This window comes from Anabrus simplex, chromosome 2, assembly GCF_040414725.1.
Source record: "Anabrus simplex isolate iqAnaSimp1 chromosome 2, ASM4041472v1, whole genome shotgun sequence".
NCBI lineage: Eukaryota > Metazoa > Arthropoda > Insecta > Orthoptera > Tettigoniidae > Anabrus > Anabrus simplex.
Genome location: NC_090266.1, coordinates 438569941 through 438587809, shown reverse-complemented (window position 1 = coordinate 438587809; position 17869 = coordinate 438569941). Strand labels below are relative to the sequence as shown.

General features: G+C 39.6%; 1 protein-coding gene across 1 annotated transcript in view; it reads left to right on the top strand.

Annotated features, from left to right (window-relative positions):
* LOC136863568 (uncharacterized) overlaps nt 1-15299 on the top strand; it is a 38436-nt gene extending 23137 nt beyond the window's left edge. The window contains exons 16-34 of the mRNA XM_068225997.1: nt 5568-5603; nt 5822-5885; nt 9128-9318; nt 9408-9653; nt 9756-10076; nt 10166-10411; nt 10514-10834; nt 10924-11169; nt 11272-11592; nt 11682-11927; nt 12030-12350; nt 12440-12685; nt 12788-13108; nt 13198-13443; nt 13546-13866; nt 13956-14201; nt 14304-14624; nt 14714-14959; nt 15063-15299. Of these exons, the coding sequence (XP_068082098.1) occupies nt 5568-5603; nt 5822-5885; nt 9128-9318; nt 9408-9653; nt 9756-10076; nt 10166-10411; nt 10514-10834; nt 10924-11169; nt 11272-11592; nt 11682-11927; nt 12030-12350; nt 12440-12685; nt 12788-13108; nt 13198-13443; nt 13546-13866; nt 13956-14201; nt 14304-14624; nt 14714-14959; nt 15063-15185 (4629 nt within the window). The 3' untranslated portion in view covers nt 15186-15299. The remainder of the gene's footprint in view (nt 1-5567; nt 5604-5821; nt 5886-9127; nt 9319-9407; nt 9654-9755; nt 10077-10165; nt 10412-10513; nt 10835-10923; nt 11170-11271; nt 11593-11681; nt 11928-12029; nt 12351-12439; nt 12686-12787; nt 13109-13197; nt 13444-13545; nt 13867-13955; nt 14202-14303; nt 14625-14713; nt 14960-15062) is intronic.
* Nucleotides 15300-17869: the final 2570 nt, after the last annotated feature.

The window sequence follows — 17869 nt, the reverse complement described above, 5'->3', positions numbered from 1 at the left end:
GAAAATGCGCATTTTAGAATCGCTGGGGGAGAATTAAAGACCGTTGCCGAAAGCTTGAAGCATGAAAGCGAATACCGCCACTTCATCATATTGCGGCACGAGGCCAACATCACGACCAGTTGATTGTAGGGTAGTTCGAAATCATCGCACAGTGACATACGAATAGGCCTCGAAATCGGAACAAGAGCGTTACCCTGCTTGGCTGTTGTGATTAAGCGTAAATTAGAATAAAAACGATGGACATAAATATTTATGACAGGAAACCTTAAAATCATAGGGACCTACAATAGGTTACAACCTCATTCTGTTCATATTTTTATTATTGCATCCTCATGAGTACTGTGTTCCTTTCTTAATCTGTTTACCCTCCCGGGTTGGTTTTTCCCACGGACTCAGTGACGGATCCTACCTCTACCACCTCAAGGACAGTGTTCTGGAGCGTGAGACATTGGGTCGGGGGATACAACTGTGAGGGAGGGCTGCACCTGCTATGCTGAACAGGGGCCTTGTGGGGGGAGAAGGAAGCGGCCGTGGCCTTAAGTTAGGTACCATCCCGGCATTTGCCTGGAGGAGACGTGAGAAACCACGGAAAATCACTTCGAGGATGGCTGAGGTGGGAGTCGAACCCACTTCTACTCAGTTGACCTCCCCAGGCTGATAGAATCCCGTTACAGCCCTCGTGCCCCTTTTCAAATTTCGTGGCGGAGCTGGGAATCGAACCCGGGCTTCCAGGGGTGGCAGCTGCTCACGCTAACCAGTGCACCACAGAGGCGGCCCATGAATACTTTACCACAATAATCGTTTAGTGTAATTATTTATTATAATGTAGGGGGGATATCATGTTTCTCCCATTACCATATCATACTGGGATTACTAGCTGAAAGGTAAGCTTGAAAGTTGTCCATTGTGAAGTGTGGCATAGTTTTAAAAACCAACGCAACAGACATCTTAAAGGCTGTATACATTTCAAAAATAGCAGTAAAATGCTGTATTTATCATACTTGGTGTACGTTTGAACGAAGTGGGTTTTTTGTGGTTACGTTTTCTTGGTGGTGGGCGTTCCGTTTCCTTTATTTGTAAATGTGAATGAAAATTAAATAGGGCTGGAAATGTACAGAGCATAAGCAACTGAATTGAGTGGGATACCATTTATCTCTTTTCGCCCTCACAACGCATTGTTCGGTTAATTCCTTGTTCTTTAAACGAAATCTGAAACAAAATTCGACAAATATTTACCGTGGCTATCCGTACTTTCGCTAAGTAAACAATAAAATGGATTTAATTACAAACAGAAATTACAAAAAGGAATCTCGGCTATAATTCAGTAATACTTACTTGGTTTTATTACTCCGATTAGTACAACCATACGCTGAGCTTACGGCTGGCATTCTTGAAAGCGAGAATCTATGTTTTCACTTCTTAAAACTTAGGGAGTTAAATTGGCATGCACGATCTCCCTGTCACCTCAACATATGCTCTCGCGCCAATTCGCTTTGTTTTGACAACCGTTAACATGGCTGCCCCTTATCAACTTGCTTCAAGCAGGGAGCGCTGATGTCAGGTATACAGCCCTTCTATGTTATTCTAGCTCGTTGGGTAGACGCAACAAAAGAGCAGACTTCGAAACTTCAGCGAGCGCTTAATTGTTGCCTTAGATGTATATACAGTCTGAGTTATGATACGTCACCCCATACTATCACACTATTTCATAACTGAAACCTAACAAACGACGAACGTATCACATACTGATACAGATATACAAACTGCTCTCTGAAGACAGACCACTATACATTTCATCTCAGCTTAAGTATTTGTCCTCCTTTCACAGCAGTAATACCCGCTCTGGTTCCTCCCTTTCTATTCCTGTTCACCGCTCCTCTATGTACAACAATTCCTTTGTTGTAGCGGGTTCTAGACTTTGGAATTCCCTGCCTGTCAGTGTCAGAAATTCCACCACATTACTTACGTTTAAGACTGCTTGCCGAGACTACCTGCTGAATGCAGCTAACTAACTTGTATGACTGGAAGATCGAATGAATGTGAGTTAGACAAGTGTAATGTATTTTTGTGTAGGTTATTATTTACTATATAATATTATGTACTCAAACTCTGCTCTTAATGATGTATCACTACAGTGGTTAAGTGTAAGAGAGGGCCAAGATCCCTAACTCCGCCACCTACAAAGGCATAATAAATAAATAAATCAATAAATAAATAAATAAATAAATAAATAAATAAATAAATAAATAAATAAATAAATAAATAAATCTATATATATAAAATAAGAGTTTTGTCTGTACATTGCTCAGATTTGAAAAGAATGGTATTTCTGTGTAGGTCATGACCACAGTAACAAGGAAATGCATTTTTTACTTTTCCGTAATTTCTGTCTGTATGTATATATGTATGTATGTATGTATGTATGTATGTATGTATGTATGTATGTATGTATGTATGTATGTATGTATGTATGTATGTATGTACACGCATCACGAGAAAACGGCTGAAGAGAATTTAATGAAAATCGGAATGTAAAGTCGGGTGATAAAACCGCTACAATCTAGGCTATAAATTATTTCAATCGCGCTGAGTGAAATGGTAGTTCAGGGAAAGGCCTGAAATTTAATTCTCAAATATGTATGTTATTAGTGGTCGTGTCTTAATGAAAATCGCTAGACAAAGATGGGAAATAAGTCGCTACAATATAGGCTATACACGCTGAGAAAAATGGTAGTTTAGGGGAAGGCATAAAATTTAATTGTCAAATATTTATTTTATTAGTGGTCGTATCTTCACGAAAATTGGTATGCAAAGTCGGGGAATAGGTCGCTATAATCTAGACTATCAATAATGTTATTCGCACTGAGTGAAATGGTAGTTTAGGGGAAGGCATGAAATATAATCTATATATAAAATAAGTGTTTTGCCTGGGCATTGCTCAGAATTTGAAATGAATGATATTTCTGTATCTGTCATGTCGACAGTAACAAGGAAATGCATTTTTTTACTTTTCCGTAATTTCTGTCTATCTGTCTGTCTGTCTGTCTGTCTGTCTGTCTGTCTGTCTGTCTGTCTGTCTGTCTGTCTGTCTGTCTGTCTGTCTGTCTGTCTGTACTCGCATCAATAGAAAACGGCTGAAGAGAATTTAATGAAAACCGGTATGTGATGTCGGGCGATGAACCACTGCAATCTAGGCTACAAATTATTTTATTCACGTTGAGTGAAATGGTAATTTAGGGGAAGGCTTTAAATGTAATTCTCAAATAAGTTATTTATGTTATTAGTGGTCGTATCGATAAATACTACATAACTAACTTAACTTTAGTTATGTCGTAAGTTAGTAGTAGTTATGTAAGAAGTTATTAAATTTCCGATCACTTATGTCTTATACATTGTTACCGTACCGCATATAATCAGAGATATTCATGAATTTGGATTTTTGTTACTAAGTCCATATCAGCGCCGAGTCACGAGAAAATGGGTAAACAGAATTTAGTGAAAATCAGTATGTAAAGTCTGAGAATAAGGAACTACAGTCTACGATATCAATAATTTTGTAAGACACCCTAATATCACAGAGTCAAAAGAAAACTAATGTGAAGGCCTGCAATATAGAAAGCTCATAAACTTTATCAACAATAACATTACATTGACCATTGTTTGTTGTGACGTGCTTTTTGTCTTCTGTTTTCTCTCATCCCCGATAGATAGGATTACTGTAGCGTACCGAGTTTTTCTTAATTTGCTTGACGTCGCACCGACACAGGTAGGTTTTATGGCGACGATGGGATAGGAAATGAATAGTGGTGTGAAGGAAGCGGCCTTGGCTTTAAGGTACAGCCTGGTGTGACTGGTGTGAAAATGGGAAACCACGGAATACCATCTTCAGGGTTGCCGGCAGTGGGGTTCGAATCCACTATCTCCCGGATGCAAGCTCACAGCTGCGCGCCCCTAACCACACGGGCAACTCGCTTGGTCGTACCGACTGTAACAGCCTGCCTGTATGTTGGTGGGAAGTAGCAGGGGTGTAAGATAACTTTCTTCTTTAGCATGCCATTCCTCTGGTTCATACATTTTCTGATATATCTGGGACGTAACACACTAGTTCATCATAGTATTCGAGCTATTCAATCCCTACTCTGAGGCACCGATTGGAATGAGTAGTGTGCATATTTAACGGAATAATGACAGAGGAGTGTTCACGGCAGTCTGCGACCTGGTTATCCCAGCTAAGAAAAGATCTTCATTGGGGTAATCACATAAATATGATTGTAAATAAAGGGTACAGATCTCTGCACATGGTTATGAGGGTGTTTAGGGGTTGTAGTAAGGATGTAAAAGAGCGGGCATATAAGTCTCTGGTAAGACCCCAACTAGAGTATGGTTCCAGTGTATGGGACCCTCACCAGAACTACCTGATTCAAGAACTGGAAAAAATCCAAAGAAAAGCAGCTCGATTTGGACTGGGTGATTTCCGACAAAAGAGTAGCGTTACAAAAATGTTGCGAAGTTTGGGTTGGGAAGAATTGAGAGAAAGAAGAAGAGGTGCTCGACTAAGTGGTATGTTCCGAGCTGTCAGCGGAGAGATGGCGTGGAATGACATTAGTAGACGAATAAGTTTGAATGGCGTTTGTAAAAGTAGGAAAGATCACAATATGAAGATAAAGTTGGAATTCAAGAGGACAAACTGGGGCAAATATTCATTTATAGGAAGGGGAGTTAGGGATTGGAATAACTTACCAAGGGAGACGTTCAATAAATTTCCAATTTCTTTGAAATCATTTAAGAAAAGGCTAGGAAAGCAACAGATAGGGAATCTGCCACCTGGGCGACTGCCCTAAATGCAGATTAGTATTGATTGATTGATTGTATTTCAATCGCTACATTCCTATTGACGTTTTTGTAATGACCTATGTTGAATTCAGTTAGGAAAACAACCGAGTCAGTCTTTCTGAGAATCCCGTAGCGAAGCACGGGTACATCAGCTAGTAAATAAATAAATAAATAAATAAATAAATAAATAATATCACCCACCATCTACCTTTTGTGTCATAGTAAAATAGCATACGGATTCTCCCCGTACTTTCTGCTGACTAGTGATTTTAAATAATGATTATTTAGGTCGGGAACAGCTTCTCAGTATCAATAATTCATGTCATTAAGCTCCAGTCACAAATAGTCGTGTATAATAACATTATTTGTATTAAGCTAACCTTGTGACAGAAGATACCTATTCATAAGTGTGTGTCACGGTGTGATTAATGATAATTTTTTAACACTTTGCACTTAACAACGAGAGTATCGTGACGATAAGGATGGCAGACAACATCTTATTGTTCACATTGATAGCCAAGAGAATTAGTTACAAGCAGTCGCTCAGACAGGAAGCAAAGTTCAAGAACGTCAATTACCGCACAAACTGATATAATTATTAATTACTTGGTCACAAGGCGACACCTTCGTTATTCAGACTGAAGTACAAAGTTTGAATTTGTTATCATGATTTAGTGGGAATGTATCTTCTCGCTGGGACTATAAAAGAACACAGAAGGGCAGGTTAAGATCAGTCTGGATCTTGCAGTAGAACATTCATCACTGCCAAGGTAAAAGAGAGTATAAATATTCAATCTCATAATCACTGCATGTCACACCAATCTCTAACTGGAAATTTAAGAATTTTGACGTAATTATGATAATTTCAGCTTATGAAAACTCAAGTATCAAAAAGTTGAAACAAGCTGAATTATCAGTGTCAAACACTGATCTAGTACGATTATGATATTCGAACTAAGTACCACCGTTATATTTCTTTTTGTAACAGATGAAGGTCTGCATTTTATTATTGGCTGCCGTTGGGCTCGCCTGTGGAGCTGTGATACACAGAGGTAAGTTCGAAAAGAAGGCTATCTATGCTTAATTATTTGTATGAATTGAAAGATGTAATCGTACATCAATCACTGACACTAGCTAGTTAGTAACAAATATATGCTTGAAGAGGTAAAAAGCAATGGAAATATTTTCTCTTCACTTAATTACATTGCTTTTTATTGAAAGTTAATTTATCATAAATAATGGAAAGAACCTGGTTTAACAGCTACACGTACACTAAAATAACGGATCTTTGGAAAAAGACATCTTATCTCTATTACAACAGCCTGAATATATAGTGTACATAAATACAATTTTACGTACGTTTAATTGTTCGGTGTTCCTACATCACTGCATAACCGTTAATGCATCTAAAGAACTAAAATAGGCCAAATCTTGAGGGACAGACCTGGGTCTACAGAAGTTCGTTAAATACGTATTTTCAAGAATAACATCCAGGTCTACTTCATGCACTTAGGTTGTTCGCTTTAAGAGGGGTTTTGAAGAGTTGCTTGTTCCCTCGACGCACGCAATCGTAGACAAGATTTATGACCTCTGAATGTATAACATTTTACAAAACTACGTTTTCATCCTATGATGTATCCAAAATAACGCAAGGTATTTTTAAGCAACGTGGAACGTGGAAAGATACAGTTTTGTTTTTTAATTACTTGTAAAATGTTGTTTAAGAAGAAATATATCATTTTTCCAAGTAATCAGTCATTCAATAAATCAATCGATCATCACTGATCTGCATTTAGGCCTGTCGCCCAGCTAACATATACCCTGTTAGATTTTTACTACCTACTCTCTACGTAAAAGATTTCGTGACATTTGGAAATTAATCAAACATCTACCTTGGTAAATTATTCCAATCCGTAATTCCTCTACCTATAACTGCGTATTTGCACCAATTTCTGCACATGATTTCAAAATTTAGCTTCAAATTATGATCTTTCCTATTTTTTAATCTCTATTCAATCTTATTTATTTACTAAGTCCTTCCATGCCATCTCTCCACGGACATCTCAGAACATTCGAGCAGCTCTCCTTACTCCCGAATCTTTTCACCCAAAGCTTGCAGCATTATCATAACACTATTCTTTTGTCATTAGTCATGCTAATATTCTCTGCATATTTCCTAGTTCACGAATTAAGTGATCCTGGTGAGGGCCCGTTACACTGGAGCCATAATCTAAGTAGAGTTTTAACAGTGACATTCTCACTCTCCTTAATATCCGTGCTAGAAATATCATAAACACAGATTTCCTCTGCATGACAGTAGAGATTACTAATTAAAGATTAACTGCGTGCACCACAAACCAACAGAAAAAGGCACAACTACACATTTTATCATGCTATAGTCCTTTTGACATAAATATGTCTTATGGCTATGGGTCATCCGAAAATTTGTTTACCATGATGCGACAAAATGTGTGACAGAAGTGTAACCATAGCAGTCGTGCAGGTCGTGATGTAAGGTATGGTTAGATGGTCATACAATGTTACCTAGCAACCGTGCAGGCTATGTCTTATAGCTGGTTGCCATCTGAAATTAGCAGCCGTTGATGGAGAGCCATTACCGGGAGACATATGTATAATCATTTGATTTTCGCAAAGCGAAAAGTGGTTTCTTTTTTTCTACACCGTTTCGGTGTGTTGTCTAATTAGAGGGAACTACGCTGTTGCACAACTAACAGGCCAGCTTTATAAGCTGTGATAAAACACCGCAACCTGCGATTCCTTCAACTATTTTATTGAGAATGGGATGATCAGGGCCAACACGAGATAAACACACCAAATTAACAAGTAATTGTGTCTTTATTTTGATCGCCATTGCAGTATATATAAAATATCTCCGTTCCTCTGCATTTGACAATTATTAGGGTATTGTCCACATTAACTACCTGCCTGCTTAAGCTATGTACACTTAACAGCATACATGGCCAGGTAGAAACGAAATGTCCTGATTTATAGAGGAAAGCTTCCTTTGAGGTCACGCGGTTCCACCATGAAATTAATATAACTATCGTAACAAGCGAGTACGGATGGCTGCGACCTACTCGAAGCTGGATAACCTATTTATTTATTTATTTATTTATTTATTTATTTATTTATTTATTTATTTATTTATTTATTTATTTATTTATTTGTTTATTTATTATTGAACGTATATCATATGTGAACGTTAAATATAAAATGAGATGATATGCACAAAAGAAGCCACTGAATGGTAAATAATCAGCAAGGGGTTAATTGACACATCATTCAGACGGGATTATGCACAAAATACTAGTTCAGAAAAGTACATTTTATATGTGTATTTGATATCGTAATCAATGCCCCGGGACATCCAGTTTTGTGTGGAATCCAAAACACAGGGCTGTGACAAAATATTTTAGATTTTTTGCAGGTATTCCTCAATAACTGAGCCGCGATCACATCGAAAAGAAGCCAACAACGATGAAGAGTGAACAATATTTCCGACGTCTGCTCCCGTGAAATAGATGAAGTTTCTAGTCAAATGTACAAAATTGCAAACATGCAAGAAGCTTCATATCAATGTAAAACTCTGATTATAGGTTCTTGACGATACTCACACAAGAGCACATTGGTACACTGCATAAATTCCAGAAATCACCCATGCCATCGAACAACTGTTATTCTCTTTATCTTGCTTCTTCCAGAATTTCTTTTCAATTTATTGGGGTCAGAACTTGAGGTGGCTTGGCTCAGTTTTAGCGCCGGTTTAGTTTCCTGATGCCAACATTCTGTGGAAGGGTATATTCACTATTGTTGCTTACATGGTGGTTTGAAGCGTAGTATGTAGTGTGTAGATGAAGAGAACTGTATTATGAAGCACTCAAACATCCTATCACCAAGACAGAGGAATTAGCCATACGCAGTTCACACGCTCACTCGGCCGGGATTGTAACTCTCGTTCCTATCAAAAGAATACCTTAAGCCTGGAGATTTACCCAAGGAGCCACATACAATTCTGTCACTTTCATCCAGAAAAATATTTCACAGAACATCTTTCGGTAGTCTCTTGAAACATCCGAAATTCGCTAGTTACGCAACAAAGCTACAATCTAAAAGGCGGTTTCCTAATTCCTGAAAAAGTAAAAAAAACGCACGGGTGCAGAGGCTCAATAACAAATACTATCAAACAACTCACTGTGATAATAACATAACGATGAAAACATAAAGAAAATTATAAAAAAATGACCATTATGTTTCTTATTTCAAAAACCCACAGATAACCAGAAGCGAAATTTACACGACGACCTTGAAGATTTCCTGGCAATAATTCCCATCGATCAGATCAAAGCTACTGCCTTGGACTACCTTGCCAACGATGCTGAAGTACAACAAGCAGTTGCCTACCTTCGATCCGATGACTTCAAGAACATCGTCGCAATTGTCGATAATGAACCCGAAACAAAGCAGGTACGAATAGTATAAACAGGGTCTTTTCTAATATACATTCGTCCAATGCCCTATGAGAGATTATTAACATGACTTCTCTTCCACTCCAGGTCCTGAACTTCCTCGTTGATCATGGTCTGGACGCATACACTTTCCTCAACAGGATTCACGATTTGCTCGGAATTCCCCACGTCAATCCTGTGAGATCCCGTCACACAAGGAGCATTCGCAACCTCATTGATGACATCAAGGCTCTTCTGCCCATCGAGCAAATCAGGGCCCTTTATCACGAGAAGTTGGAGACTAGCCCAGACTTCAAGAACCTCTATGACACGTTGAGCAGTGACGAGTTCCATGTACGTAAAAAGAAACTTTACCGGAATCCTACATTTTATCCAGAATTTACGTTCACTTTATTTCGTTTAATCTCACAATTCTGTATCTCTTCCTATCTCTAGAATTTCATCCTGAGGTTGAAGGCTCTGCCAGAAGTCCAAGAGTTAGTGCAGAAGTTGAGAGATCATGGAATTGACGTGGACAAAATTGTTGACTTCTTCAAGTCTATCTTTGGATGGAACCTGTATGTTAAACATTCCACACGCAATCTCCATGATGACCTTATGGATTTCGTTGCCCTCGTTCCAGTCGATCAAATTAAAGCCATTGCCTTGGACTACCTAGCTAACGATGCTGAAGTACAACAAGCAGTTGCCTACCTTCGATCCGATGACTTCAAGAACATCGTCGCAATTGTCGATAATGAACCCGAAACAAAGCAGGTACGAATAGTATAAACAGGGTCTTTTCTAATATACATTCGTCCAATGCCCTATGAGAGATTATTAACATGACTTCTCTTCCACTCCAGGTCTTGAACTTCCTCGTTGATCATGGTCTGGACGCATACACTTTCCTCAACAGGATTCACGATTTGCTCGGAATTCCCCACGTCAACCCCGTGAGATCCCGTCACACAAGGAGCATTCGCAACCTCATTGATGACATCAAGGCTCTTCTGCCCATCGAGCAAATCAGGGCCCTTTATCACGAGAAGTTGGAGACTAGCCCAGACTTCAAGAACCTCTATGACACGTTGAGCAGTGACGAGTTCCATGTACGTAAAAAGAAACTTTACCGGAATCCTACATTTTATCCAGAATTTACGTTCACTTTATTTCGTTTAATCTCACAATTCTGTATCTCTTCCTATCTCTAGAATTTCATCCTGAGGTTGAAGGCTGTGCCAGAAGTCCAAGAGTTGGTGCAGAAGTTGAGAGATCATGGAATTGACGTGGACAAAATTGTTGACTTCTTCAAGTCTATCTTTGGATGGAACCTGTATGTTAAACATTCCACACGCAATCTCCATGATGACCTTATGGATTTCGTTGCCCTCGTTCCAGTCGATCAAATTAAAGCCATTGCCTTGGACTACCTAGCTAACGATGCTGAAGTACAACAAGCAGTTGCCTACCTTCGATCCGATGACTTCAAGAACATCGTCGCAATTGTCGATAATGAACCCGAAACAAAGCAGGTACGAACAGTATAAACAGGGTCTTTTCTAATATACATTCGTCCAATGCCCTATGAGAGATTATTAACATGACTTCTCTTCCACTCCAGGTCTTGAACTTCCTCGTTGATCATGGTCTGGACGCATACACTTTCCTCAACAGGATTCACGATTTGCTCGGAATTCCCCACGTCAACCCCGTGAGATCCCGTCACACAAGGAGCATTCGCAACCTCATTGATGACATCAAGGCTCTTCTTCCCATCGAGCAAATCAGGGCCCTTTATCACGAGAAGTTGGAGACTAGCCCAGACTTCAAGAACCTCTATGACACGTTGAGCAGTGACGAGTTCCATGTATGTAAAAAGAAACTTAACCGGAATCCTACATTTTATCCAGAATTTACGTTCCCTTTATTTCGTTTAATCTCACAATTCTGTATCTCTTCCTATCTCTAGAATTTCATCCTGAGGTTGAAGGCTCTGCCAGAAGTCCAAGAGTTGGTGCAGAAGTTGAGAGATCATGGAATTGACGTGGACAAAATTGTTGACTTCTTCAAGTCTATCTTTGGATGGAACCTGTATGTTAAACATTCCACACGCAATCTCCATGATGACCTTATGGATTTCGTTGCCCTCGTTCCAGTCGATCAAATCAAAGCCATTGCCTTGGACTACCTAGCCAACGATGCTGAAGTACAACAAGCAGTTGCCTACCTTCGATCCGATGACTTCAAGAACATCGTCGCAATTGTCGATAATGAACCCGAAACAAAGCAGGTACGAATATTATAAACGGGGTCTTTTCTAATATACATTCGTCCAGTGCCCTATGATAGATTATTAACATGACTTCTCTTTCACTCCAGGTCCTGAACTTCCTCGTTGATCATGGTCTGGACGCATACACTTTCCTCAACAGGATTCACGATTTGCTCGGAATTCCCCACGTCAACCCCGTGAGATCCCGTCACACAAGGAGCATTCGCAACCTCATTGATGACATCAAGGCTCTTCTGCCCATCGAGCAAATCAGGGCCCTTTATCACGAGAAGTTGGAGACTAGCCCAGACTTCAAGAACCTCTACGACACGTTGAGCAGTGACGAGTTCCATGTACGTAAAAAGAAACTTTACCGGAATCCTACATTTTATCCAGAATTTACGTTCCCTTTATTTCGTTTAATCTCACAATTCTGTATCTCTTCCTATCTCTAGAATTTCATCTTGAGGTTGAAGGCTCTGCCAGAAGTCCAAGAGTTGGTGCAGAAGTTGAGAGATCATGGAATTGACGTGGACAAAATTGTTGACTTCTTCAAGTCTATCTTTGGATGGAACCTGTATGTTAAACATTCCACACGCAATCTCCATGATGACCTTATGGATTTCGTTGCCCTCGTTCCAGTCGATCAAATCAAAGCCATTGCCTTGGACTACCTAGCCAACGATGCTGAAGTACAACAAGCAGTTGCCTACCTTCGATCCGATGACTTCAAGAACATCGTCGCAATTGTCGATAATGAACCCGAAACAAAGCAGGTACGAACAGTATAAACAGGGTCTTTTCTAATATACATTCGTCCAATGCCCTATGAGAGATTATTAACATGACTTCTCTTCCACTCCAGGTCTTGAACTTCCTCGTTGATCATGGTCTGGACGCATACACTTTCCTCAACAGGATTCACGATTTGCTCGGAATTCCCCACGTCAACCCCGTGAGATCCCGTCACACAAGGAGCATTCGCAACCTCATTGATGACATCAAGGCTCTTCTTCCCATCGAGCAAATCAGGGCCCTTTATCACGAGAAGTTGGAGACTAGCCCAGACTTCAAGAACCTCTATGACACGTTGAGCAGTGACGAGTTCCATGTATGTAAAAAGAAACTTAACCGGAATCCTACATTTTATCCAGAATTTACGTTCCCTTTATTTCGTTTAATCTCACAATTCTGTATCTCTTCCTATCTCTAGAATTTCATCCTGAGGTTGAAGGCTCTGCCAGAAGTCCAAGAGTTGGTGCAGAAGTTGAGAGATCATGGAATTGACGTGGACAAAATTGTTGACTTCTTCAAGTCTATCTTTGGATGGAACCTGTATGTTAAACATTCCACACGCAATCTCCATGATGACCTTATGGATTTCGTTGCCCTCGTTCCAGTCGATCAAATCAAAGCCATTGCCTTGGACTACCTAGCCAACGATGCTGAAGTACAACAAGCAGTTGCCTACCTTCGATCCGATGACTTCAAGAACATCGTCGCAATTGTCGATAATGAACCCGAAACAAAGCAGGTACGAATATTATAAACGGGGTCTTTTCTAATATACATTCGTCCAGTGCCCTATGATAGATTATTAACATGACTTCTCTTTCACTCCAGGTCCTGAACTTCCTCGTTGATCATGGTCTGGACGCATACACTTTCCTCAACAGGATTCACGATTTGCTCGGAATTCCCCACGTCAACCCCGTGAGATCCCGTCACACAAGGAGCATTCGCAACCTCATTGATGACATCAAGGCTCTTCTGCCCATCGAGCAAATCAGGGCCCTTTATCACGAGAAGTTGGAGACTAGCCCAGACTTCAAGAACCTCTACGACACGTTGAGCAGTGACGAGTTCCATGTACGTAAAAAGAAACTTTACCGGAATCCTACATTTTATCCAGAATTTACGTTCACTTTATTTCGTTTAATCTCACAATTCTGTATCTCTTCCTATCTCTAGAATTTCATCTTGAGGTTGAAGGCTCTGCCAGAAGTCCAAGAGTTGGTGCAGAAGTTGAGAGATCATGGAATTGACGTGGACAAAATTGTTGACTTCTTCAAGTCTATCTTTGGATGGAACCTGTATGTTAAACATTCCACACGCAATCTCCATGATGACCTTATGGATTTCGTTGCCCTCGTTCCAGTCGATCAAATCAAAGCCATTGCCTTGGACTACCTAGCCAACGATGCTGAAGTACAACAAGCAGTTGCCTACCTTCGATCCGATGACTTCAAGAACATCGTCGCAATTGTCGATAATGAACCCGAAACAAAGCAGGTACGAATATTATAAACGGGGTCTTTTCTAATATACATTCGTCCAGTGCCCTATGATAGATTATTAACATGACTTCTCTTTCACTCCAGGTCCTGAACTTCCTCGTTGATCATGGTCTGGACGCATACACTTTCCTCAACAGGATTCACGATTTGCTCGGAATTCCCCACGTCAACCCCGTGAGATCCCGTCACACAAGGAGCATTCGCAACCTCATTGATGACATCAAGGCTCTTCTGCCCATCGAGCAAATCAGGGCCCTTTATCACGAGAAGTTGGAGACTAGCCCAGACTTCAAGAACCTCTATGACACGTTGAGCAGTGACGAGTTCCATGTACGTAAAAAGAAACTTTACCGGAATCCTACATTTTATCCAGAATTTACGTTCACTTTATTTCGTTTAATCTCACAATTCTGTATCTCTTCCTATCTCTAGAATTTCATCCTGAGGTTGAAGGCTCTGCCAGAAGTCCAAGAGTTGGTGCAGAAGTTGAGAGATCATGGAATTGACGTGGACAAAATTGTTGACTTCTTCAAGTCTATCTTTGGATGGAACCTGTATGTTAAACATTCCACACGCAATCTCCATGATGACCTTATGGATTTCGTTGCCCTCGTTCCAGTCGATCAAATCAAAGCCATTGCCTTGGACTACCTAGCCAACGATGCTGAAGTACAACAAGCAGTTGCCTACCTTCGATCCGATGACTTCAAGAACATCGTCGCAATTGTCGATAATGAACCCGAAACAAAGCAGGTACGAATATTATAAACAGGGTCTTTTCTAATATACATTCGTCCAATGCCCTATGATAGATTATTAACATGACTTCTCTTCCACTCCAGGTCCTGAACTTCCTCGTTGATCATGGTCTGGACGCATACACTTTCCTCAACAGGATTCACGATTTGCTCGGAATTCCCCACGTCAATCCTGTGAGCTCCCGTCACACAAGGAGCATTCGCAACCTCATTGATGACATCAAGGCTCTTCTGCCCATCGAGCAAATCAGGGCCCTTTATCACGAGAAGTTGGAGACTAGCCCAGACTTCAAGAACCTCTATGACACCTTAAGCAGTGAGGAATTCCATGTACGTAAAAGGAGACCTTGTCGTTTCCCAATATTTTTTTTAAATCTTTAAGGTGGCTTTATTTCATATCATCTCACAATTCTGTATCTCTCCCTCTTTCTAGAATTTCGTCTTGAAGTTGAAGGCTCTTCCGGAAGTCCAGGAGTTGGTGCAGAAATTGAGGGACCATGGAATTGACGTTGACAAAGTTGTTGAATTCATCAAGTCTCTCTTTGGTTGGCAGTAAAAGATTTACTTTCTGAAATCTTTGAAGAATATTTGTATGTGATAAACTTCCCTGAATTATATACCTTTTATATTTCTACTGCATCTTCGTAAACAATAAATGATCTGAAATTTATTGTACTGTATTCTTTAATACCTCTTTAAGTGATATTCGGGTAATAAATTATGAAAACAGTGAACTAGTTCCTTGTATTGTCGTACAGGTGTATGATTCTACTGCGAAAATGTTATATGTATGTTTTTAACACCTGGATCACCGACGATCTTCGGTCATCTCCCTCGGTAGCATCGATTGAAACATTTGATTCTTCTATCTCTGATCGTTACAGGACTTTACTTGTCACTTCATTGACCGATCGACAGGGTTCGAAGGAAAGCATAACTGCTCCAAGTGAAAAGCGAAATATGCTAACTCAAATTTATTTAACAGAAGGGCTTTAAATGAAATGAAATTCACAGAAAAATCTGACAACGAAAACAGAATACAAGTCACATAGATTTCAGATGGCTGAAAAACAAACACATCCTTTCTTACCCTTCTTACATTTAAAATTGAACTTTGTGAGATATATAACCATGATGAAAAATATGAAAAATCTGAAAGTCTCAAAATCAGCTTCCAAATAAAACCCGTGGTTAATCCACTTGATCCGTGGAAAATTTAGCTTTCATTATCAAAATCCAATCTTTCATTTAATTAATGTTATGCAACGAAGGAGGTACCATCGTAGGATATCATACAAACACCGAATGGGCCCTTAATCGAATCAAAATAAACTCCTGTTACTTTGGTCCGGTTGCAAATTATTACACACAAAGCATGGCGGTTTAAAGTTAAATTATAATCGTTGAAGAAATAAAATAAATTGTAGTATCTTGTGACATTCCAGGACATCAAGAAGTTAATAAATACTCAAATACGCATTAAACGGGAATATGTTCAGAATGAACCAAAGGATAATCAAGAAATTACTTTAACTGACTCCTGAATAAATTAAGCAATTAAACTTCAGGTCTGTAATAGTTATTAAACATTGAAATAATTATTTATATAAGCATACGGTATAACAACGACCAACAAAATCAATGTGGATCTCCTTCTCCCATTTCTACATTACTACATGGTCTTCTGTAAATAAATGTGCATGTAACGTAGCCTGCATCACCCTAAAGTTTCATCAAAAAAAAAGAGAAATGAAACTAACTCAACATAAATAAAATAAAATATTCATTCTTTGCTGATGAATCTAAACCGCATTCGAATAATACACATCCTAAGTAATTGATAATATTCCATGACATTAAATTTCATAAACAGACACACACTTATATTTCAAATCTTCGTAGCTTAGTGGTTGGGACTAGTCATCGTTAGCTGCGCTTTCATGCATTTTGATACCTATTTTATTCCTGCTATTTTAACGCTAATACGGAACACTCTTCAGAGTTAATTCGGTAATCTACACCTGCCATGACAATAACAGGTTCCACTAACGTACTCTTCCTGACATGATCCACCACTAAGAACAACAGCATGATTCACAAAACAAAACAAAACCTAAATTATTAAACCTGAAACTATTTACAACGTGTCAGCTTAGTCCTGTTGTGAACCGTAACATAGCTGAACACACGAACACCTACTCAGTTCTATCGTGAACCGTACCATAGCTGAACACACGAACACCAACTCAGTTCTATCGTGAACCGTACCACAGCAGAACACACGAACCCTAATTCATGATAATCTCAATAAACGAAAAACTAAACTGTTTACAACAAAGTGCCGGCTCAATCCTATCGCATGTCCGTGTCCAATAACAAAAGTAAAACTCAAATGAAAACGTGGTCCATGATAAATTACAGTTATTCATTACAGGCAATTAATTCAACTACCAATGATCAACAATGAGGAACCAAAATACCTCCAATGTAGAAGTTCGCTAAGTGACGACTCAAACAATGTAATACCGAGCTCGATAGCTGCAGTATTCGGGAAATAGTAGGTTCGAACCCCACTGTCTGCAGCCCTGAAAATGGTTTTCCGTGGTTTCCCATTTTCACACCAGGCAAATGCTGGGGTTGTACCTTAATTAAGGCCACGGCCGCTTCCTTTCCACTCCTAGCCCTTCCCTGTCCCATCGTCGCCATAAGACCTATCTGTGTCGGTGCGACGTAAAGCAACTAGCAAAAACAATGTAATAAAATTCCAACATGTTCAGTCCCAAATGTCTTATACCATTCTAACATTGATCCGCTTGACTCACTCAAAGAGTAAAACTTGCGTTTTAAATTGAAGCGCGCTCAAATGACACAGTTTATGACGCTCCATCTTTTGTCATTAAGGATAGTGGGATAATGGGTTCAGTATCAGTAAATTTCTCCCTGTTTGATTCTGGCTAGGAGGTACGATTAGTGGCGGACTCTTTATCACTTCATTTTATATAATGCCGTATAAGTTTATTTCTACGAAGGACTAACCTGAAAGTCATTATGCTATAAACATTTTCATATACCACGAGAAGCTGTATATTGAAGAAAACATCATCATCATCATCATCATCTGTTTACCCTCCAGGTTCGGTTTTTCCCTCGGACTTAGCGAGGGATCCCACCTCTACCGCCTCAAGGGCAGTGTCCTGGAGCTTCAGACTCTTGGTCGGGGGATACAACTGGGGAGTATGA